General features: G+C 43.5%; 2 protein-coding genes across 2 annotated transcripts; both read right to left on the bottom strand.

Annotated features, from left to right (window-relative positions):
• Window positions 1-1,687: 1,687 nt before the first annotated feature.
• Window positions 1,688-11,186, bottom strand: LOC142557305 (uncharacterized). Its single transcript, XM_075669035.1, has 6 exons — window positions 11,041-11,186; window positions 9,166-9,311; window positions 8,215-8,298; window positions 6,640-6,678; window positions 5,025-5,075; window positions 1,688-1,861 (listed from the first exon to the last, which is right to left on the bottom strand). The coding sequence occupies exons 1-6, from the start codon at window positions 11,102-11,104 to the stop codon at window positions 1,814-1,816; spliced, it is 432 nt and encodes a 143-aa protein (XP_075525150.1). The 5' UTR covers window positions 11,105-11,186; the 3' UTR covers window positions 1,688-1,813.
• Window positions 11,187-17,463: 6,277 nt separating this feature from the next.
• LOC142558142 (uncharacterized) lies at window positions 17,464-22,240 on the bottom strand. Its single transcript, XM_075670301.1, has 6 exons — window positions 22,099-22,240; window positions 21,513-21,658; window positions 20,832-20,915; window positions 19,707-19,745; window positions 18,895-18,945; window positions 17,464-17,587 (listed from the first exon to the last, which is right to left on the bottom strand). The coding sequence occupies exons 1-6, from the start codon at window positions 22,160-22,162 to the stop codon at window positions 17,549-17,551; spliced, it is 423 nt and encodes a 140-aa protein (XP_075526416.1). The 5' UTR covers window positions 22,163-22,240; the 3' UTR covers window positions 17,464-17,548.
• Window positions 22,241-24,123: the final 1,883 nt, after the last annotated feature.

Here is a 24,123-nt window from a genome sequence, read left to right as displayed (position 1 = left end):
GGGGAGCGTGTTAGTATGGTTGATTGCGATGCGACTGTGTCCGCCAGTCACGTGGCACTTGGAAACGAGTATGTAACTACTTTTCTTTTTCTGCGGCACTCGCCTGCATGGAGGTTTCTGTGGTCCACTTGTGGGCTTCAAGAAATCAGAAAGCCTTATGTTTTTTCTGCTCTTAACTCCCTTCCCCTGCGTAGCGTAGCAAACCGCACGCACCCCTGTCTGTCTTTCAAGGCTTTCCTCTTTAATGCCATTAGCATTCTTTGAGAACTTCACGCGCTTTTATTGGACAGGATTTGGGGCAATATTCCGTCCAATTTGAGTGGCTAGGTAATCCAGTGTCAAGCGGGTGCAGCACCGCGCTGATGTGCCGAGGAAACAGGGTTCGAATGCAACCTTTAGGCAAAATTTGGTAACTCGGTATGTTGCCCTGGGTATGTGCCGCTTTTAAATAAACCTCTTTGGCACCAACTTGAATCGTTTGGAATGTTCCGCCTGTTCAATGACACACCACACGAAGATCCTTCTAATTTCTACGTTGCTAGGCTGAACTGAAACCGCGACGTAAATATCAAAAATAGCCTTCGCTGAATATATATTCACAAGAGGAGATATTTGGGCTCGTTGGCGTAATATTTTGAAGTTTTTTCTTGTAGCGCTAGAAACACGACGACGAAGAAGTGAAAAACAGGCACACACAGGCGCTAACTTCCAACAACCGTGTGTCTGTTTCTTTTCTTGTGCGCCCTCGTGTTTATTGAGCTACAAGAAAAACTTCAAAACATATATTCGCACAGGCGACACGCGCAAGTTTCATGGCAACGCCACTAGATTGCGCAGCGCGTTCTGAGGCAAACGCGCCAGAGGAGCCAGGTTTCATGCGCGCCTCAAGCACGACGCGTTTCGGTAGTAGCCATACGGTGTGCCGCTATACCTTGCCTCGATGCTAATCGCATTAACTTCGACAGTCATCGAGAGATGATTTCCGCCAGAATTTTGTTTCCTTACCCCTCCCCCACAAAGTGGTACGTATCAGCGGCACGTGAATCGAGGCTATGCAAATTGTGCGAAGGGTGGATAAAACCGAAGTGCTGCGCTGACCGATGTATAGATTTAATAGAGAAGGACGCTGATTCTGCCGCGTGGGGGCCTTGTTCGCAGGCGAGAACCACGCCAGCGTATTACACCAGTTTTTTTTTCGCGTCTACGCAATGTTTCATCCCAACCAGTTTTTCTCAAACCTTTAACTTCTTTCCGAACAGTGTTCAATTGTGCGCTGTAGTGCACAGGCGCTCAATACTTTTGTCATGTTACCGGCTCAATTTGTAGAAAGGCCGGCTGCTAATTCTTCAACGATACCGTCTTTTACCCTGCGAAGATGATGCCCCACCATAATATCCGAAAAAAAAAATGCTTGTCTCTCTAGCTGCAAACTTGGTGCTTGCTTTACTACTCGCAAGCTAGGATCAGGGGAGCCAATTGGCCCTCGTGGACCAAGCTCAGCGAGCCGCAAGAGCCAGTGAAGCCCTGGACTGAGGGCCACACCCAGAACTGCCATAACTCCGATTAACTGAGCAATAAAGTTTTCTCTCTCTCTCTCTTCCACCATACCACAATAGGAATCAAACAGCTTAATGAATACGGGACAGTAAATGCGAGTGACGAGGACAGAATTAGAACTGCACTGAAATTTCTGGTTCATGGTGTTTATTGAACATTCAAAAGCGATAAACACCGCAAGGATCCCCTTTATTCACCTCGGTCAAGCAGTACAAGTAGTTAAACTTGGTGAACGCGCGTGGGCTGTTGCTGCTCTTCAAGGGCTGCTAGCATCCAGCGCAGCCAGTTTTGGAAGAAAACAAACCTGAAATAATGGAATATGAAGGTTAATTGGAGTAGTTTGAAGCTTTTTTTTACCGGCGCGCGTCCATTGGTTCTTAGGGAATAATTTGTGGACACATGTAGGACCGTTCCATTTGTGTAACAAGAAGCATGCGCAGGACACATAAGGTTTTTGTGAGAGTTCTTACAGCAAGATGAATGCCCATTTCGAACCAGCAGATGACACATTTCCAATAATGTTTTTCTACTCATGGCAATAGGTCAGGTTAAATGATGACCCTCCGCGATAGCCCCTTCACTATGGCATTGCGGTGCCCAGCTCGAAGTCGTATTCTAGTTAAGGCTAAATACTAAAATTTTCGTACACTGAGGTTTTAGTGCATGTTAAAAAAACACCACGTGATCAGAATCAAAACTATGGCGTACCTCATCAGAATATCGTCGTTTTATTAACCCCGACACCAACATTTATTTTAATTTAGCGTTAGGTGAGGAAAACGATGCTTCTTTCTTCAGGATATTTTGATGGCTGCGAGATCCACGAAGTTAGCTTCAAAATCATCCCTATTGCTCGTTTTTTTAGGGTAGAAAACTGAGTAAACAGAACGTCACCATTAAACAGATTCGTTTCCACTGTGTTTCCCTAGCCCTCAAGATTTTTGTAGGAACGAGCCATCCGCCTCCAATTTCGGGCGATGTGGTTCTTTGCCACCGGTGATTAGGCGTAGCTCATCTCGGCTCAAGCATATAAAGAACTATCTCAGTAGAGTAACGCTTCGGCCACGGCAATTTAAAATAAGCGTTTTTTTTTTTGCACGCTCAAGACAAATAAAATGGCAGCGCCTGCACTGTAAGTCCTGCAATGCGTGGCGCATTTTCATGCCGTGAACCTGCTGTCGTCGCGTAGGCGGCCAGTCTTTCTCTCCCGCCGTAGGACGAGACTCGCCCGAGTAAAATGAGACACGCTTACGAGTAAAATTGTACGTATTGTTATAAGGTTACACTGACACGTCAGCCAATTTCCAAGAAATGTATCATATCATAATGTATCATAAGAATGTATCATATCATATCATGTATCATAAGAATGACACCATATTATCTTGCCCAGCGGGCAAGATAATATGGTGTCATTCAATAAAGCTGCGTGAAAATTTGTCTTGCTCGGGTGTCGGTATTTTGGTATGTTGGCTACCGCGAGAAATAGGTAAGCTCTTTAAATGAGCACTCATCCGCGAATATTCATGAAGCCATATTGCAGAGAAAACACAAATTGTATGCCTGCTTATAAGTATAAAGAGCGCGAGACAACCGTCAAAAATGGCAGTAGATGACTCCACTAGAGCTCTCCCGGCCACTGTTAAGTCTTCCTTCCTTAATTTCTTAAGTAGATATTGCAAAGCAAAATCTAAGCACCCGTACTTCACATACTGTTGTTTCTAGAATACGAGCATTTTAACTGTTTAGCCAGTTCGCGATGAAGAGCGAAAGTGCCCCATCACTACCGACGTTCTTAATGTAACCAGCGTAGACACAGCTTCACACTAAAGGTCGCGGACAAAATGAACGAGTAAAGGCACATTCGGTTGGACACAGTGATATTATGCCGAATTTCGATGGGTATAGATTTACGTTCGAAACTCCGGTTCCAAAAGCTCCTATTTTTTTGCTTTCTGCTTTCTTCGCACTAAAAGTGCCGCAGTTACGTCCAGCAGGCGAAACACTGATTGCGATAGCAAACTATTAGACGGCTGTACGCAGTAAAATTTCTAATTTTATCAGCTGTATAGCCTGCTGTAAAAATTCGCTTACTAACTCAATTGACACGCCCGCTGTCAGACTCGCACACGCAAACATGAACGCACCTCACACGATGACGGCGGACACTCGCGGTCAATAAGCTGGCGTGATGAAGAGCGGCAGCGGCGGCGAGCGAATTTCCCTTCGTGCTACCTGTGGCCTCCACGCAACCTAGGCGCGCGAGGACACAACGCGCACGAAGCTATCAGCTATGGCGCGCGTGGCCACGCTCAGCGGCGCCCCGCACAACCTCGACCTGACTAGAAGCGCGGAGGCGCGCTACCCTTTCCTAGCTAGTGCGCGCACATCTCCCTGCTTCCCCGCGCCCCCGGCCTTGAGCCCGCGTGATAAGTCGGCGCGCAAACTCCCCGCTTTCCTCCGCTGCGCGCGCGAGAAGATGCCACCCGTGCCAAGCCCCTATGCTTCTCGGCTCACCCTCGCATGCTCTCCCTCGCACCTACAGCGTACGGAGCGCGGCCGCGATGTTATCGCACTTGGACTTGATGTGGAACCTCACGGCGACGCCGACGGTGAGAAATATCCTTCATGCAGTGTTCATATAATTGCTATCGCAATCGAAATTTCTCTAACCTAATGGAGATCTGTGTCTTTTATAGAAAAAAGAGAAGGAAGGAAGGATAGGCAGGGTGGTTAAACAGACTGAATCCAGTTTGCTACAGTACACGTTGGGAAGGAGATGGGGGAGTGAAAGAGAGAGAGAGAGAGAAAACAGGAGTCTATATCGCACTTGCACATGCACTAAGTTGGGCGCAGGATGTCTACAGTCGGGCACTCAAGTCTGTTGCCTTCAGGTAGTGGAGAAGTGGTCGAATTACTTTCTGGGCCAGTGAATTGTGAGGGCAGGCTCTCGAGATCTTTACTTCTGTGAGTGGTCTATCGTCAAATCTAGTGAAGGCACTTTTATAATGAAAAATAATTATGCACTGCAGTGAGCACGTGCTGGTGGGCGAGCTGGTTACACATGATTACAACGAAGGCGCCAAATAAAACAACGGAGGAAGGAAGCGCCTATGTTGTTGTCCCATGTCGCCTTCCTTCGTCCGATGTTTAATTTGGCGCCTTCGATGTAATCATGCACTACAGTATGTAAGAAGAGATACGTCAGACAACAGGACATAAGACGACGGGACCAAAATACGAAATATGAAATTTTTATAGTGTTTTTCGAATGCAGATATTTATTCATTTATTCACATATTTACTCATTTTTATTTATTTATGCCACAAGGGTCCCAAAGGGACATTACAGGACGTATGCGCATAAGAAGGGCCAAATTAATGATGACAACATTGCAAAGATGGATGAAAACACTGGATGACACATCTAAAATGTACTGTAAGGCATTGTTTTCTGGTGCACCTACCTTGATGGCGTCGTAGATGGCAGTTTCTTTCTCCGTTAGTGGAGTTGCTTCCTGCAGGGCAAGTATATGAAAGACAAATATTAATGCTGATCATTAAAAAAAGAACTCAACCATGTGCAAGGGAATTTATCAAGGTATTACATATTATTGCCACAGAATACAATGCAGAAGCTCCCGCATCGAAAATAGTACCTGAAAGCTATTCCTTTTTGCAACAGAAATGACAACGAAGAATTTGAGCTAATCTTGAACGGGTGCTAAGACATATTAGAAGCCATTTCTCAGTGGCATGACGGTGTGTACACTTTATGCTTCTTGACAGGTTATATATCAGGTCACAAATGCATAGGTGAATTGCCTGCATTCGAGCTATTTGTCAGGATACTCTGGTGTATGCTTCAAACCGAGATATTTTTATACATGGCTAGTCTTTCGTTATCAAGTCGCTGTGCCCGATTTTTTTTTTTCTTGTATTAGGCTTCTCTTAGTATATTTCATACGAAGACGTCTCTTTGAGTAATGCCCTATCGCGCCTGCTACAATATTGGTTGATCGCAGTCACTTTATATTCTAGGTGACGTACGGTATCGATGGTCCCGCAGAGGTGTCATAGCACGTGCAGAAGTCGAATGAAAGAGTTGTGTTGTTCTTTATGCACGCTGAGGGTAGTACCTCCTGGTATATTTTGCTGATTTTCTAGCAAGTGCCATCGCATACCTATTTTCCTAACTTCAGTTTCTCATAACTGAACTGTGTTCTAGGAATCGAACATAAGTATAGTCTAAAAAGAATTCAGTCAGTCGCACGGCATACGTTTCTTTCATTTAAGGCAACAATAAAACTGTCGGCTTCAGCAAGTCCTGCAGTGCTGAAGCCGACATACTGCGGGTTTGCCCAGCTTCTGTGGGTTTGCCGTGTGTTGAAACCGACGAGGCTCCGGCACCTCGCTGCACCGGGACCTTCGCCACATAATCGTAGCCACTAAAGCGGTTGGACGCATGGACCGCATTATTAATCCCTCCTGGACTTCATTAGCTAAAGCGGTTGGACGCATGGACCGTATTATTAATCCCTCCTGGACTTCATTAGATTCAGAAATCTTTTTTCATTCATTTAATCATCAATGTTTGCCCGCAGCCCGTACCCATGTATGCCCTGGGGCATTTACCCTCGCTATATAAAGAAAGCAAGCAAATCAGAACGAAACAACAATAACGAGCTGATTGTGACTGTCGTACAATGTAAACGAGTGGAGGAGCTAAACGATTAGTTCCATCTTGTGAGACGCTCCTGTGATAAATTTAAGGATTAAGGAGACGGTCGCGGCAGATGAAGTAGGCTGACTTCGATCAGATAGTTTCTGTAGAGATAATACGATTGTGCTTTTTTTTTACTTTTCGTGAATCAGGAGATTCGTATTATCGATTCCTTTGTGGTTAATAAACTCCTGAGTTACCGCATATATTATGGTTTGCAACACTTGCTGGTTGCAGAGCTAGAGCTGACGCTCGAGTAAAACAAGACATTTCGTGTTATCGCATGGGGCGCTTTTTATCTTGTATGTGCCAGCTAAGTGTAGTTATGCAGAATTTATCGGTGCCGGCAAGCAACATACCTTCTGACGCTTTGAAGCTTCCCGCCAGCATTCTTTCTCCTGAAAAAAAAAATAGGTAAACGAACAAAATACTATCGTGAGAAGCGTAAATTACTACCACCGACCGAACGTCGAATTGCTAATCATGGCCTCGGAAAAAAATTCCAATGCTGCTCCTATGCCAACTTTTGACTTTATTTCAAGCCTTACTTTGTCAAGCAGTCGAGCAAGCGCCTACGATATAAGTTTACTTCTCTTTATGGAGAGCGCCATAAATGTAATTTTAAGTGCAGACTGCGCAGTTGTGAACAATAATGCCGCTGCAACGCAGAATGTCAAAACCCTGGTATTAGGTTCTAACTGAACCTTGGAAAGCACTTGCGACAACTACATCGAATCTCCGAGTTCTTGTTGTATAATGACGAATCTAGATCTGGCGAGGTTCTTAATGATTAGGATAAATGCTCCCGCAAGCTCGTTACCGCACATTAAAAAAATACAAAGTGGTAATTGCGTTTCCATGAACCAACGTTGGTGACTACAGTGCATCGTGATGATGACGTCACATCCGACCTATTGATGGTAGCCCACAACATATGTTCGAAGTCAGAACGGTTGTTCATAAAACGGGTGTCACCATCAAAGTTCTTATAATTTTTCACCTAGCGGCTGTAGAATCATCAATGCTCGCTCTTCGCTTGTAACTTCACTGCAAGTGACATCGACCTTTGCGCAAAAGAACCCGGCCATTGCGTCGAAATGACCCACAAAAGAATTGCTCCATTGAGTCTTTGACTTGAACTACCACGAACAGCGAATATGAGTAGCCTAAATTCTGGATACGGTCAGGGAATCTCCCGCGATCTGGAAAAAAAAATTAACTGCCCTCCTCCCCTCCTCAATCTTTAAGAAGCAAAAAGGAACTCTTTTGCCACCGAAGTAAGTCCTATGAACTCTTTCTCTAAGACGCTGTCCTCGGCCATCAGAAGCGTGATGTAGCAACGCACTAATGGTGTCCGCACATTAGCGAGCAAGAGACGCGAGGCAGGCGTTCGTAGCGACCCCTGCGCGAAGTTGCCGTTACTGAGTACCATCCGACTCTGGGCCAGCATACCCTTGTGTGTACACTATACTCTCGTAGAAGGAAATCAAATGAAATCGGTGGCCCCACGGTTCAACTAACAGCGCCAGGTTTTGCAAGGGTGTGACCCTATTTAGGTAAGGATGCCCTGGGGTATGGCACTGAGCGGCATGAGACCGACGTAAAGCCCTGGCGTGTTTATCTGTAATTACCTGCTCACATGCGCAGAGTTGGCTTGGCGTAGTGCGTACGACACTCGGCATGAAAAATCTAGATAATCACTTGATTTCCACTTGGATATCTTTTCGTACGTCATGTTGTCGGAATTTCCGGACCCGCCAAAAAAAAAAGAAAGGTGAGCGTGCTTCTTAGCTTACACATTTGCTCGCAGTAAAGCTTTTGTTTTTCTCCAGAAGTTGATGATACCTTACATAGGTCAGCGTCAACTTTGCCGTTCCGTCCGTCCGTCGTTTAACTCAGACGGTCAATCGGTGACTCATCAAATTTATACTTACAGCAGCGTCTCTTTCTGCGGCGTCTGTAATTCCAGATTTAGTTGCGACGCATCGCGTTCCCTCTTTAGATACGGGCACGGTGAACTGAAAGAAAAAGTTGGAATAATTATCACTCGCCCTTGCCAATAGGTGACCTCATAATGATCACTTCCGCGCTCCTCGTGATAGATTCGGATAAGAAATCCATAAATCCAAAATGCTTTATTTCACAGGCTCAAATATGTAAACGTTTCATAATGTTTCGGTTAAAAGTACTTCTTTTTTGTGGCAAGGGAGGCTGAGTCGGAACGGCACCTGACGTACTAGAGCGAAGCCCGTGGATGCGCTCGATGGAGTGTGACTAATTACAGCAGAGAGCTCTATGATGCCAAGAAAGTCATTTTGACAGATTTCTTGCCTTGTTAACTTCGCTTTTCTTTGGAAGCCTAACACGTATCCATTATCTTCAAACGGAGAATTCAGACGTTGGGACAGAAATTTGAGTGGCAGAGCTGCCTGAATTATACCTTTAAGCTGTTTTAACTTCGCAGCTAAATGTCTGTGTTTTGCTTCACCAATTAACTGCGTGAATTCTTGACCCTACCTATTTTATCAGGTAGGTGGTGCTAATGGTCGTTTTTTGCTTGTTTTTAGATCTATTTCGTTGACTTGGCCTGCTTGCCCAAATCGCTATCTTATTGCTCTGTGGAAAATCATTGTGTAAATTAGTTTTGCCTTTTGTATACCTGGTGAAATGTACTTTGTCTGTCTAGTATTGTCAATGGCAATTTGCCAAGGCTGCGGTCTAGGCGGTTGTCTCAGTTGTGCTATTTCAGTGCTGTCACATTGGATGCGGTAAGATTCACCTTACCACCTACGCATACCTGTGATTGTCCTCAATTCTGTGATAAGCTATGCAGCGCAGTTTAGAATAAGAAAAACGTGCGAGTACTTTTTTACTCGTTGACTTACCTTTTTAAGCAGTTCGATGCCATCTTCCTTGTGTTCTGCGGCGCATTCCTGAATAAGCTTCACTCTTGCCAGTATTCTCTCCGCAAGTTCATCACTTCCAGCGTTTTCGCGAATGTTCTGCTCAATGAGCTTTGCCACATCTTCGGCTGCAAGAATATCACGCACGGGAATGTAGTTGTTAACCGTAGCTGACGACAACAGCTGTGAAACAAGTTCACAAAACGGGAGACTGAGGACGTCGATTTCACTGTGTTGGCAAGGGTGAGTGCGGTCAAGGTGAAATTGTTCTGCGCAGCAACCAGTCAACGTAATGAAGTATTGCGGCCCTGTCAACTACGAACATTCTATATAGTCAATGGCGACGTTGAAATGAGCGACAAGGAATTGCGCTAAAGCCTGGGAAGAGACAGATTACTATTTCCAGCATGATGAACTTTTTCAACGTCACAAGCAGTCATTAGAGAATCAGGCTTTGATAATGAAAGAAAGGCATCATGATAAAGGCTTTTTCCAAGAAATTAACGTTGCTTTTGTAACTGATTTGCAACGCAGTTCCGAAGCATGGAACCTTAGCACACCTTAAGGCCGTCTTATTATATTGCTTAAGCACACAAGCACACAAAATCAGGTAGTCAAATATTCTGTTTAAATATTTTTCTAAGGAAGTTTGTAGTTACATCCATCTTGGCATTTCCGCAAAGGTATCTGCTATACGAGTAGAGGAATTCATGAAGAAAGTGCTCACGGCGTGTTTGTTGACTGTATATGCTATCAACGTAAAATATTGTACCTCACTAAAAATTTTTGAGCTATGAGCGTGCTTCACCTCCTAATACAGTAACGGGGCTTTGGTGTTCCTGCGAGAAGCACCATGCAGTTTATCACTGTTAGCAGAACCTAAGTTCAGCAACAATTACTTCACCGGGCGGAAGTATTCGGAATATGTTTCAATTGTTACTCTTGCTTTATTAGAACCACATGTTAATTTCTAAATTTTCTTTTTGGCATAGAGACTTCGTCGGCCACGATTTCTCACACACTAATTACATTGTGTAAAACGTTGTGTTTAGTGCTATAAGATTTCCCTCTCCCTAATTTAACCAGCCGTAAGTCATTTGATTTAGAAGAAGTGGACAAAATATATACGAAACCAAAACAGCAAGCATTTGATCACGCCGTCAAACTGCTTCTATTCATGTATCAGAGAACCGTGCTAATATGAACATTTCATGAAAGTGGTGCATTCCTTCCAGGCTACATTTAATATTTTCAGCCATCGTGCATCATATTAGATTGTCTTCGCATAGGTTCAATTTAGGCACATCGCGTTTCAAGAAAGATTTCAACTAGCTGGTAATATCCACACAAAAAATTTGAATGTTATGTTGGTGAATGTAAACTGAATAAGCAACTTCATATAATAAACTTTTCCAAAGCAACATTTGGTATTGTTCCCCCCTCCCCCCCTTTTTTTTTGTAGGAACCGATAATATTGAAAATTGAAAAGCTCATCAAAGAACAAAAGTTTCCGTCACGCAGGTACTTAAGGGCAGAAAGCTAACTAAATCTTGTTTGCTTGCACCTCGTTATTCAAATGACTTGCACCTCGTTATTCAAAAGAGTATTCAAATAATAATAAAATTATAAAAGAGTAATTTGCTTGAGTAATTGAGTCGGTGAGTGACGATAATGTTGTACGCAAGATTGTGAAGTTCTAGTTCAGAACACACACGCCAATGCAACGACGTTTTGAGACTCTATATTCCTGGGTTTTTGAATTCTCTATTGTTGTTCGTGTCTTCACTTAAATATGTTATCATCTCCGCCAGAAACTATGTCATGTTCCGGTGCGTAACCTCAAGTCATCAAACTCACCCTCGTCGGCGGCTACCAGGCAGACGATGCCAAGGCAGAAACACAGCACAAAACCGGTCTTCATTCTAGCTCCGCTTAAGTGCGTTCAATTGAAATGTCAAGAAGTGCGCGTATCCGACGAAGGATCAGATGCGTCTAACCGTACTGTCGCGACCACGTTCTTATATACTCTCACCAACATCGCCAGGCCATCAGCTCGATGACGCTGGTGTCCTTGCGACGTGGCTAAAGCCACTTCTCCAGAGTGTTTATAAACTTCGCGGCGCAAACGACTCTTTGAGTGAGGGAGCAGTTTGAAGACAAGAATAAAGGAAAGATTGAAACGCCGCCAAGGTCTACAATAACGCGCCGTCGACTTCCCGCCATCGCCCCTTTTGTTTGGCTTCAATCGCACGAGGAAGGTGGTCGCGCAAGGTAACGCTCGCTCGCTCGCTTTCTCGAACGTGAGGCTTTGCATGCAAAACCAGTTTGCTAATGCCTTCCTGATAGGAAGCGTCTGCTCGTTCGGGTCAGCCGTTGGTGTCGCATCTCTCAGATGGGTGCCGGAAAGGGGCGTCTCCTCCTTCTTTCGTGGGATGTGAGCCGTGACCGATATTATGCGGAGAGAGGGACTCGGAGCTTGCGCAAACATCGATATTTTTCACACGTCCATCATTGGAACACAGAAAATAAGGAGGAAGCAGACCTAACTTGTGTATATGTCGTGCAATGCGTGCTTGAGTGACAGATTTGAGGAAAACGTCCTGAGCATCGGGCTAGCATGCAATCAATTGACGAGTCAAAAAGATTGCACCTGCATGGAACCGGTGGTAAACACTTCTGGTGAAAAAAGTGATGCAAGCGGTTCGCGGAATTCAGCTAATGAAAGCCTACTCGACAGATTTCAAGTTGCAAGACACGTAGTTAAGTGGACTTGGTTTTGTTGCTTTTATTGGCATTATCGCATGCACCTTTCTTTATGATGGTAGATCAAAGAGGGCCGTGAGCTATTGAATATGACCTTTGCAGTAAAAAAAAAAGTTCTTTTTTTTAAAACTCTACGCTAAGAAGTTTGATGTCTTTCTCTGGCTTGCGGCACTTAGCACTCCTCTTACTGATTTGTTTGTAAATATTTCACGCACGGCTCTAACTCGTAAACAAATGGCCGAGGGCTGCAGGCTTCCTACGTCTTTCCCAGTCCTTTACGTGTGGTTTCTAAGCATGTCGAATATTCGAAATATTTTAAGGCGTCAAAGAAAAAAAATAAACCTCAAAAACAGGCACACCCAAATCTAATCGGGAAACACAACAAGCCTCGGAACCAATGTCAAGCATATTTTAATTGGACTATTTTAGCATGGAGACGTGAAATGAATTGGTGACATATATCGATGCTAGCAGCTGCTCCCACCTATTGTGGCTAGATTTGACATTTTATAGCAGCCGTATCCGTTTTTTATGCATTAACAAATGTTTACTGATATTTCCAATGTTTACCCTTTGATTATCATAGCTCTTCCTCGGCAATCTTGGGGAGGCGAGTCTTTATTTGAACAGTTTAAGTAGGTGTATTACTTAAAGGGGCCCTCAATGACTTTTCTAACTAATCTTCGAATGGCGTCACTATTAAAGTGCGTGGTCCGACGAATATCATGCCGCAAACAATTTTCGAAACCTTAAAGTATAAGTTGAGTTATCGCACTGATACCCGGCTTTCTCTCTTTTCGCTTCCGCTACCACGTGCTGGAAGCTACACAGTGGAGAAGCCAACAGAGCAAAGCGCGGGCCAAAAAAAGTTTCGTGGCGGCGAAAGGGCTTGTCGTGGTACCCCGTGGAGGCCTTCGTAGGCTACGTTGAAATCACGGAAGCCACCAGCAGCAGACAGAGCTACGCATAGTTCAATGATGAAATAATTCTATCTTGCGAGATCACGCATATATATATATATATATATATATATATATATATATATATATATATATATATATATATATATATATATATATATATATATATATATATAGTTTATTTAGCTTAAATTGAGCAAATATGTGCTACTGAGTATGTCAACGCAATCACGAAATCATCCCGTACCATTGGTCCGCCAACTGCTCTAGATGACGACATTGCGGATGCTAGAGCAAGCGACTGTTTTCTGCTTTCGACACGGTATTGCTAATTGCCTGCTGCCGGCCGCGCAATAATATTTGGCCCACATGTTTATAGAAGCCTCGTTGACATGTCGGCAACGTTTTTTTTTTTTACTATGTTCAAGAAAGGTTTTGAGGCCTCTTTAGGTTTTTGTCGTTTTTCCCATGTCATGAGATTTCTATGATGTAAGCGAAGCCAGACATGTGGTGCAATTAAGCGTACGTAATCATGCCAAAGCGCCAGCCATAAGCAATTCTCTGCCATTTTCATGAACCACTTGTACTTCAAAAATTAGGATGACCCGCAGTGATGGGTTAGTGGTTTCGGCGTCGCGCTGCTATGTCCAGGGCGCGGGGTCGAATCCCTGCGGCGGCGGCCGCATTTCAATGGACGCGAAATTCAAACATATTCGAGAACTTTGCATTGGGTGCACGTTAAAGAACCCCAGGTGGTCTAAATCAATACCGAGTTCCCCACTGCGGCTTGCCTCATAGTCATATCATGGCTTTGGCACGTAAAGCCCCAGAATTTATTTGAATAGAAAAATTAAGGTATCACCGTGGTCAGTGTGAGAGTGGGTCTTCTCAGTCGAACGACTTCCGTGTAGTACGGTAGCTAGCTGTGCGAGCCGGTACAATTGCATCTTCCAGTGCGAACGAACCAACAGGGACAAAGAAGAAACACCTAACACATGTGGTGTGGTACTTCCCTGTAGCATTAATATTGAAGCTTCGTTATAGGCATCCCTCAAGATGAGATGTAGCTGGAGAGCTCGCCAGCGAAAAATGCCAGCGAAGAGTTTCTATAACATTTATGAGCAAAGAGAAAGGAGCGAATATCTATGCACAATTCTTTTTGAAAATTTACACAGGAAAACTAAGACAATGTACTGTGTACCCCAAAACTATTCACTGTGATTTTATCACAATCTCCTGATGTAACATTGGCGTCACCGTCTGTAGCGTTATTTGAACAGTATATTCATATGTTCTCTTCATTTATACGAGGTCACTTTTGTTTGCTTTGAAAGCAAATAGCACTGCCTACCTTGACAGCTTTCTCTTATCTAATCGGCTGACAAGAGGTGAGGAACGCGCATAAGTGGAGAAGGGTTCTGATAGTCCGATTTGATCACCCGATGAGGAAGGCGGCGGTGGTGTATGCAATTCGTCTGCTTCTACTTGCTTAGTTTGAGGTGAGTGGCCGAGAATCACGGCAGTGTGCAACGTAAAATTCAAAACCGCACTAAGACGAACCCTGAGCGAAGGGAGGGCCAAGCGATGATGCATACGTGCCGAAAGAGCGCGACAACGTTATAAGCGCTAACTTTTTTTATTATATGCAAGTAAGGTATTTTATTCAGGCAGCTCCGAGTTTTCAGTGTCAGAGGGATCAGCGGTGTCGGCCATCTTCTGTGCTACTCGAAACGGGGCAGTTGCCGGCTATTGCGAAAAAAAATATTTGTTTTATTCGGCATAATAATGCATCTTTATCGCATACACATCACTTTGAGTTGGCAAGAATACGCGGTTTTTTTGACGTCGCTTGACAGACAGCTGACACGACACACACAGGCAAGGCTTAGCACTTGATTTAGTGGCATTAGATTGCAAGCCCTTCAGCCTCAGGAAGATCTTAGGTCCTTGGACAACATACTCGTTGTAAAGATGAGGGTTACTGGCCCTTCAAACATTTCTAGAAGCAGGCAATATTCTCGGAAAGTATTAAGTAGAACGTTTACATGTGATTGAGCGCTCTATGGTTTTCTTTTACCTGACTTTGGTCAGTCCAATGCCTGGTTTTCTGTACCTTTATAATAATTTATTGCGTGATTTCTTATGTGCCCTGATTTTAGTCTAGCTAAGTGACAGGACTTCGTGCTTACTTTAGTGCGCATATGTGGCTGGACTTTGTGTTGCTGTGTACCTTAGCTGACTTTCAGTTTTAGTGTAGCATTAGCTTGCTTACGTGACTGGACTTTGTGCTGTTATGATTTGGAGTTGTCTTTCAGTTATAGTGTGACATTAGTGTACTGATCCTACCAGAATTTGCGTTATGATTTCACTATTTTTATTAGGATTTATTCCTTAAATCCCAATGTGAAAAGGAGTAGCCAGCGTCAATTAAAGACGACATCTCCTAAAGATCATATAATTAAAAAAAATACCAGGACGCTAATGGGGATAGTGCTTTAGAACCGAAAAAAAAAATTTCTTCTTCGGCCTAATCATCAGCATAATGACTGTCTATACGTCATATATTCGATGGAGAATTTTCGTGACGTCACGTGACCGACAGGCTGAGTGGGCGTGGCGCAAAATGTTTTCAAACAAACGTGGAACGTAATGGCATAAATGGAATAGAAACAGACTAAAATAATATTGCTTTACCACGCCCAAATATTCGCACTTTTCTGTTGTATCTTTTTTAAAATAAGCGTGCAGTGCTAGCGCAAATATCACACTTGAACTTTCTGAACCGGCCCTGCACTCGTGCTGCACTCGCACGGCACCTCAACTGAACTAGTGCAGAAAGTGCAGTCCAATCGAAGACACCTTCTGTCTACCAGCAAAAAAAAACTAATTCATTAATAAATAAAAGGAGCTTAACCACCTTGAAATCATGCGCGCCGCTCAGCAAAGCTCTGGGCAAGCATGGTCAAGAAAGCTTCTGCACTAAGGTCCGTTTTGGCGCATCGATGACGTTGGTGAGGGCAGCGCCCTCGACGAGCCGGAACCAACACGTCGAAACGAGAAACAGGGTTCATTTCGGGCGGCGATGACTGGCTGACTTCAGAAGACGTCTATGGCCGACGTTTCTGGTGCAGGTGGTTTGTGTTCTTTCGCTTCTCGAATGTTCAGTTTCATTCCCTGCAGGAAAGTGGGAAATCTTATCCTACTGCAGGGCCTTCGTGGAAGGACATTCTGCGCCAATTGAAAACTGATGGGAGATCGCGTTGTCAGCAGCTACGAATTTTACACTGTCAGTAACCGCGTAAGAGCGCTAATCACTATGCATTTATCCAAATAAGGGGTGTAAAGCAACTAGCTTCAATATTAATTTGCGAGATGTGTTAAGTGAAATACTAACTTAAATTGTTTTGCCCCAATGATGTCTGTCTGTGAGAGTAATTTCAAAAAGTTGGATTTTATGTGTCACGGGTGATTTTAAAAAATTAATTAACAATAATATAAGACACCCCATGCATATATATTACTCTTAGTTTATCTCATTTGCTTACTTAGTTATTTAGAGATACTGCGACCCTATAAAAATTTGTGCAGGTAGTAAATAAGCAAAATGCACAAGCAGTAAGCATTACAAAGCACCAATTGCTGCTGCTCAAATAAAACGCATAGGTGCAACAACAAAAATGCAAATTCATGTATATACAGCGTCATGAATGAAACAATACTTTAAAATGTAAGAATAAATTCTTTGTTAATCTTTGTTCAGAATTATTCTTACAGTGAAATTGTATAAACGGGAATGCTAAGGAAGTTTTCATGCAGTGCTAACGGGGTAAACTGCTTGGTAGTGTCTTTTCTACAATGCACCTTTGATTCATTGAGATGCTTAACAGTGAGCTCATGCGCAAAATTTGCGCTAAGCAAATAATGCCGTTTTTTTTTGTGCGTCACGCAGATTATGAAAGTAGAGGCTTCTGTGCGTGTATTTAGGAAGTGGCGGCAATCAGTCCTTTAGCGGATGTAAACAACGTTGTGTTGCATTGCAAAGGAGTTGTTATGCAAGAAGATGCAGCCTTTCTTTGAAGCGCAAGCAAGCAATTGTGACAGTATCCACTCTGAGGAGTCTGCTGCTGTCACAGTGAATGAGTTCTGAGCAGTAGTTGTCCCAGAGCTGCTGATTTTTTTTCGCTTTATTTCTAGGACAACTAATGCAGAAATACTACTTTCGAATGAACTTTATAATTTTTTTCAGGACCATCGTTTTTTTGTATGTCTTGGCGGGGTTCGCCTTCATTTGCAATATTGGTGAATGACAGGTCAAATTTGAGGACCCATTTATCTGCATCCCCAATAGCTTTGGAGTATTCTAGTATTCTGCACAACCCATCTCGTGGCAATCGATGTATGTGTGTACGTGATATTCAGAGACACAATTACCAAATCAAACTTCATTCTTTAGTACCTATGTGTTGAAGTCAGCGTACTCGCACTGAAGCCGAGAATTGTTAGCTGAATATGTTCCATGACGGAGCGACATCAAAAAACAACTAGCACTTAAAAGAAAAAAAATCGTTTGCATGCTTGTGACACAATGTGGACAAGCTGTAGAAAAATAGTTTTAATGCGCAGAAACTCCTGGACAAGCTGTCTACTAGCTGCTCTCGTAGCTCCTCCTCCTTCCCTTGCGCTCATTGCTTGAGTGCTTCCAAACCTTTGACAACGCAGGCCTGAAACGAAGAACAGGAATCGTTTACAGCAACACTTCACATCACTCGGTACATAATGATGCTGTATGGCTGATTTAAGTGAGTTTGCTCGCCACTAGCGATTCCGGGTATGCACCTGCATTTCCTGTCTAGTTCTGCATTGTTGCCTTTACGTTTGGGCACGCTTTTCCCAAATGGAGTGGGGAATGAAGCCGCTCGACACTTTTTACGGGCTTTTTGCGCGCTTTCTCTCAGCCTTAGAAAGGACTTTTATGTAGCACATATTGAGCAACGTAAAGCTGCATCGGGAATTGGTCAGGATGGTCTGAAATGTTCTCATTGACACTATTGCTCTGCACATAATATTTAATGAACTTGAATAATAAGCAATAACTAAATATATAATCAGGCGAAATACAAAAAAAACATCCGACTTGCTCCTAGCGACGACAAACAATATTACCACGGTTCTGTCTAACTACCTGGCACAGCACGCTTTTTAAAATTTTGACACAATTTACGTGCAGAACCCTGCATATTGAGTAAGGACAGTAAGGACAGTAAGGACAGGATCTGCTCGTACGCCAGCATGGTTGATTAGGACGGGGCGCATCGAATGGCCGAAATGTACTGTATGCAACGAGGCAGGGGACAATGAACACTTTCTGTGGTCGCTCCCAAATTACTGTAATGAAACGTACGCTCTTCTGGAGAACCTGCAAAAGAGGGACCTTCATCCATATGCCTGCCTGCCAGACCTTTTGCTCCCACAACGACCAGTTATAACCCGCACATAAGCATCACGTCCTCTCATTGCATTCCTAAGAGAGACTGGTTTGACCGAGATGTGGTGAAATGCCGAAGTATTATTGTAAGAGGCGCTCAGGCGGAGCCAATAGCGGCCTTGATCGCCAAGTTGAACCCGCCTGCTGCTGTAACCCAACAGTACCACAACTTTTTCGGTAACCTAAGAACAATGACCCTTAAATTTTGAAAACTCTTTGTATCTGAATATACTAGAAGCCAGCTTCGTGCCCTAAGTGTTCGAACGATATCACGTATTATATGCTAGATATTCTAATACACAGTTCCAGCAAAATACCATGACGCTGCAACAAAGACAGAGAATTTATTTGAAAGAAAGGCAGAGTGGTCGGCCTGAGCTAACGTGCTCTAGCCTGCTACTCTGCACAGAGAGAGGCGGAACGGGGACATAAAGGTCTGCTGAGGGATGAAGATGACAGAGAAAAAGGCATGCACAACGGTGAAAGCAAGTTCAACGGGATAAACATTCAGAGATCGCATCCATGAAGCCACTTTGTGCTTACCCTTATGGCGTCGAAAACCACTGCTTCGTCCTCTATAAGCGGTATCGAAGCCTGCAGCGAGAAATAAATCGGAATCCACATGTCATACAGTGATTGCAACGTTGAGCTAAACCAGGTAACGTGAAAAGGTCCTATAAAATGTTAACATTCTCCAACATAAAGGTTGACCTCGAATATTATAGCCTAAGGTTCTTTACGGTAATTTTAAAGACGATTAGAGTCGAATAGAGAGCAGAGAGATAGCACACAAACGCTGTTGTTGGTGTGCACCTGAGCCTATGCCATGTTTCTTTATATATAGGGAAGAGCCGTTCCCTGAAACTCAACCGCAATCTAAGCCTCAAGGCAGGTATCCTTTATCCGCAGTTAATTATATCCAAAGGGTTTAGATTGCTTAGTTTCCAGAGGACCCCTCATGGTTCAAGTTTACTGGACAAGTTGAATAACTCTTTTCTTTCGTAGCACGAATACTACAGCTGTGATTTGGCGCTTTTGTTTCAGGTTTCAAGAGCGAAAATCCACATATCAACAAAAGATAGTTATCGCATAGACGTGTTGTTTGTAACACCAGAAATAGGCGGTTTCATATTGATCATTCTAAGCAGAAGGTTAACCTGAGAGCAAGACAATATTTTCACATGAGCGCCAACACAGCGTCTCATAAATTAGCACTCTATTTAGAACTAGGTGATTTCCACTAGAACATCGCAAACTGTTAGCAAATGCAAAATATGTGCTCTGTGTCTATTGAACATTTTCGAGACAAGTAGAATGTGTGAGATTAGTGGAGGTTGAATAGAAGAAAAGTGTACCTTCGCATGGTCCGCTGCATCTCTGAAACATCGTTTGATCTGTAAAAAAGGGGGGTGCAAATATTGTCCACAACATCACACTGCGATCAGTATATGCTGACACGGGCAATGTGAAGATAATGAAAAAAAAATTCGGGGCATGCTACCATCGATTTGTCTCGAGACAATGGCACTTGTACTCGACAATTATATTTTAAGTCTGCTTGGATGGCACTGAGCTCAACTAGGTGTTCCATGTACTAAGGGACCGTGCAAAAACAGTGTGCAATCATTGCATTCGGAACAGTACTTACACACGAGGCAGAAACTTGGATATTAAACGGAAGCTTGAAGTAACAGTAAGAATCTCGCAACTCGCAATGGAACAGTAAATGATAGTCGTAACGGTAAATGGCATAAGAACAGCGATGTGAATTTTAGAGCAAACGGAGGTAGTTTACATTTTACTTAAGATTAGGGGAAAGAATAGTCGGGCAGGCAGTGTAGCCACATACCGCAGATGACCGGTTGTTTCCTCGAGGTACTGAATGGGTGCCGAGTAAAGAGAAAACCATCGAGGACGGTAGAGAACTAGGTTGTGTGGCGAAAGTAGGTGAGTGTGTGGTCTAGGATTTACCTTAGGCTGCAATTAAATTATTTCTCTTTAGCTGACGCAAGGGAGGGATGCATTGTAGATCTGTGAGAGTGGTTTACTCCAGCAGTTGACATAAAAGATCATGGTGACGACGATGACATTAACGATTCATCTGTGGCTGATAATGATGCAAAGGGAATCAAGGAAAACCGAAATTTCTTACTAATGAACAATTCAGTTTGTTTTGCTCCGGTTTCTTCCACAGACCTGTTACATAATTAACGTTAAACTAACTGTACACGTGATTGCATCAAACGTAAAACATTCTTCTCCATTCCGATATTATGAAGGTCGTAAATGCTACATTAAAGACGAAATTATTGCACGTGGTGCTACATTAATAAAGTACACGGCATAAACAGGCATACAAGACAACAAGTGACCATTTCGGGTATGAACAGTTATCGATGACTGACTGCATTGATCTCTTAACGAGTTATTCAGTTACTGATGAATACAGAGCTGCTGCTGCGGAAACTGTTTTAACTTACAGCAATGTCTCTTTCCGCAGTGTCTGTGATTCCAGACTTTGTCGTGGCGCATTCAGTTCCTTCAGCGGCGATTTTCACAAACATCTGAAACAAACAGCGTCAAATGTGAGTTTGTGTTGTTTTGCTCTCTCTTTTTATTCTATAGCTTTCAATAATTAAGCGACACGGGGTTAGGTGTGCCTACTGTGCAACAACATATAATAACGAACAGAATGTATTGATCATAGGAAGCTAACTATTTTAGTAGTCAGCTGGGCGCACAACAATAATCAATAAGAGCATGCCGGCGGCCGTCATATCCATGCTTGCCCCGGGTTATTAGAAATTGTTAGCATATCTCTAGAAATAAAAGTTGCAATCTTCAAGCTAATATTTGTTCATACGTTCTGCGGCATTTGCTCTATATAAGCATATAGATTGCGCTTACAGAAAACGCTCGTGAATATAAAAATAACTCTGTTTATGAAATGTATACGTTGACGCTACAAGCACAATAATTTTGCCACGCAATCCAGATGCATCTGAGGCACACATACGGTACAAAAACAGAGAGAGTAGTGAAGAGCTTCGCGAACGTCAAATACTTTTCGCACTGAAGGAATTGTATACATGCAACAAATAAAGATCTGATAAAGCAGTCAATGTTCAGCGAAGTCGCGTGCAAAATTTGCGCTTCGTCACCTTTCTAAGAACGGCTAGGCCACGCTCAGGATGCTCGAGACCGCAGTTTTGAACAATCCTGGCCTCCACAAGTATCCTCTCCGCAAGAGCCTCGGTTCCAGCCCGTTCACGAATACTCTGTTCCATGAGCTTCCACACATCTTCCGCTGCAGAAAGAATTAGGGGAACGAGCATTTACTTGAGCAACGGCAGCATTGCGGTGAAATCTGGCACGATGTTCTCCAACTGATGCAACGTTGTGGTGTTTTCTGAAACTTGGATTAGCTCACACCGAATAAGCTGCGGATACAACAGCGTCGCCAGAATATGTGGCATTACAGTTAATGCAACATGCATGTGGAAAGACTCTCTTGCTACTAGGAGCAGCATTTGAAATCTGTACACTGTCACCCGGCCTATAGTACGAACCTGCAAGAATCGTGTAAGCGCAAAGCTGGAGTGAAAGCTTTTTAGGTCCTTTCCCAGATTTAATAATAATTGATTTACCCGAACCATTGTTCACCTACTGCCCCCTGCCATATATTTGTAACGACATATTTGCGAATGTTCTTCTAAGAAGAAAAGAAGAAACAGTAATAAAACTAACCTTCATCGGCTGCAGTGAAGCAGATAAATCCAAGAATAAGGCACGTGCTGAGAAGGCTTCGCATTGTATTTTTTTTTTCAAACGTGCACCGCAGCTTTATGGATTTGCCTCACGGTGGGCTTCGAGCAGACACCGGTCCTGTGTATATGCGAACTGGCGTTAAGCTGATATTCTGCAAGCTTATATAGCCCTGCCGAGCACAGCCGGACCTTCGGAGTGATGACGCCGCCGCCCTTGCATTGTACCCAAGCAAATTATCCAAACTTGTTTCGCCAGTTCAAACTGTCAAGGAAGCACTGCTTTACGCAGTTAGAAGGCACGAAACCAAAAAGGAAATGATGGTCAAACCCAGTGTGTGCTATGCTAAAAACGGCAAGTGGCAGAGGCGGTTCGAGGCGATTGCTTGCTATATGGCAACTGAAGGTGTGCGGTGGTAATGCCTGGTTTCCTCAAAGGCGCGGCTTTTGAAGGAAGCGGACCTGCAAAACAAGGTCCTGAACGGAAGTCAATGCCATTGATAGCGCCATACAAGTGCCAAGTACGATGAAACTGCACTGAACTACCAGGCCTCGGCTGATGTCGGTAATAGTTTCCTGAACAGCTCTATTGCAGTAGGCCGCAATGGCACGTTACAAGAGAAAGTAGTAGATATAATTGATAAGCTCAACAAACAATATTTCAGCAGAGGTTGTGTGTGTCACGCGCGCGACTATTGAAGGTGCATCCCTATTAGATGTATTCATTTCAAACATTATTATTGCTTCATTAGAGGCCGAAGTTGTGTACACTGATATCAGTGATCATCTGGGTATTATATTAGTAGTAAATAGAATTCTCTGCATTGCTAGTAAAACTAAAAAAAAACAGTCTTTATTCAATACATTACTTCATCAAATCTTGAGGCATTTCGCCAAGCTATAACTCAGGTAGCTTGGAACCGCGTTTATCGAGCAGAAGAGGGTGACACCGCGTATACTGCTTTTATGAGCCCTTTCAAAACTGTTTACCATGAAAAAAATGACACGGCCATCCAAAGCAAGAAAACCTTGGCTAACACCTCAGCTTCGTGGTATGGTTAAAGAAAAACACGCCATGTATGCTCGATTTGTGAAATCTAGAGATTCTGTCCTGCTCAGAGAGCTTAAGGAAAGCAGAAATAATCTCACAAATCAGCTTAGGGCTGCTAGGGATGCTTATTACGTGGGGAGTTTTCGGTGACCCAGCCAATAAAAAAAGTGACGTTCTCTAGCGCAAATTGAATTCGTTGCTAAAGCCAAATTCAATTTCAGCTATTCCAGATGTTTTGTGTCATAACGGGCAGAAACTTTCCGGAAATTCTATACCAAACGCGTTTAACGAAATCTTCACATTAAAACCACAGTTAAATGACGTTGATGGCCTCAACAACTATACTCAGTTCCTGCCTGTAAACGCGTTCAGTAACACTCTATTTCTTGCCCCAGCTTGCCCCTCCGAAGTCTTTTCTTGCATCAGGGATATGCATAACAGCCGGTCCCTGGACGCCGATGGCATCGAGATTCGCCTCATAAAGCATGTGCTTGATATTATATGCCCTGTTCTTACCCATATTTATAACTTAATATTAACTACAGGCATATTTCCAAAACAAATGCAGACTTCACGCGTTGTTCCAGTCTTCAAGCATGGTGATAAGGGGGAACTAAACAACTATCGACCCATTTCGATAATTTCAGTGCTTTCGAAAGGTATTGAGAAATTAATGCATATCAGATTGCTATCATTTTTTAATAATAATAATAACATTTGGGGTTTTACGTGCCAAAACCACTTTCTGATTATGAGGCACGCCGTAGTGGAGGACTCCGGAATTTTGACCACCTGGGGTTCTTTAACGAGCTCCTAAATCTAAGCACACGGGTGTTTTCGCATTTCGCCCCCATCGAAATGCGGCCGCCGTGGCCGGGATTCGATCCCGCGACCTCGTGCTCAGCAGCCCAACACCATAGCCACTGAGCAACGGCTGCGGGTATCATTTTTTTTTTA

This window comes from Dermacentor variabilis, chromosome 9 (genome assembly GCF_050947875.1).
Source record: "Dermacentor variabilis isolate Ectoservices chromosome 9, ASM5094787v1, whole genome shotgun sequence".
In the NCBI taxonomy this organism is placed as follows: domain Eukaryota; kingdom Metazoa; phylum Arthropoda; class Arachnida; order Ixodida; family Ixodidae; genus Dermacentor; species Dermacentor variabilis.
Note: the sequence above shows the minus strand (reverse complement) of the source record. Positions and strands in the feature narration are given on the sequence as shown.

What these genes read in the sequence shown, in the direction of transcription:
- LOC142557305 (XM_075669035.1), bottom strand. Translation starts at nt 11,104, where the DNA reads ATGAAGACCGGTTTTGTGCTGTGTTTCTGCCTTGGCATCGTCTGCCTG. An exon ending in CCTGGTAGCCGCCGACGAGG is followed by an intron (nt 9,312 to 11,040) that starts GTGAGTTTGATG and finishes ATATTCTTGCAG; the next exon opens with CCGAAGATGTGGCAAAGCTC. An exon ending in CCATCTACGACGCCATCAAG is followed by an intron (nt 1,862 to 5,024) that starts GTAGGTGCACCA and finishes CCATTATTTCAG; the next exon opens with GTTTGTTTTCTTCCAAAACT.
- LOC142558142 (XM_075670301.1), bottom strand. Translation starts at nt 22,162, where the DNA reads ATGCGAAGCCTTCTCAGCACGTGCCTTATTCTTGGATTTATCTGCTTC. An exon ending in ATGCAGCGGACCATGCGAAG is followed by an intron (nt 18,946 to 19,706) that starts GTACACTTTTCT and finishes TTCTCGCTGCAG; the next exon opens with GCTTCGATACCGCTTATAGA. An exon ending in TGGTTTTCGACGCCATAAGG is followed by an intron (nt 17,588 to 18,894) that starts GTAAGCACAAAG and finishes TCTTCGTTTCAG; the next exon opens with GCCTGCGTTGTCAAAGGTTT.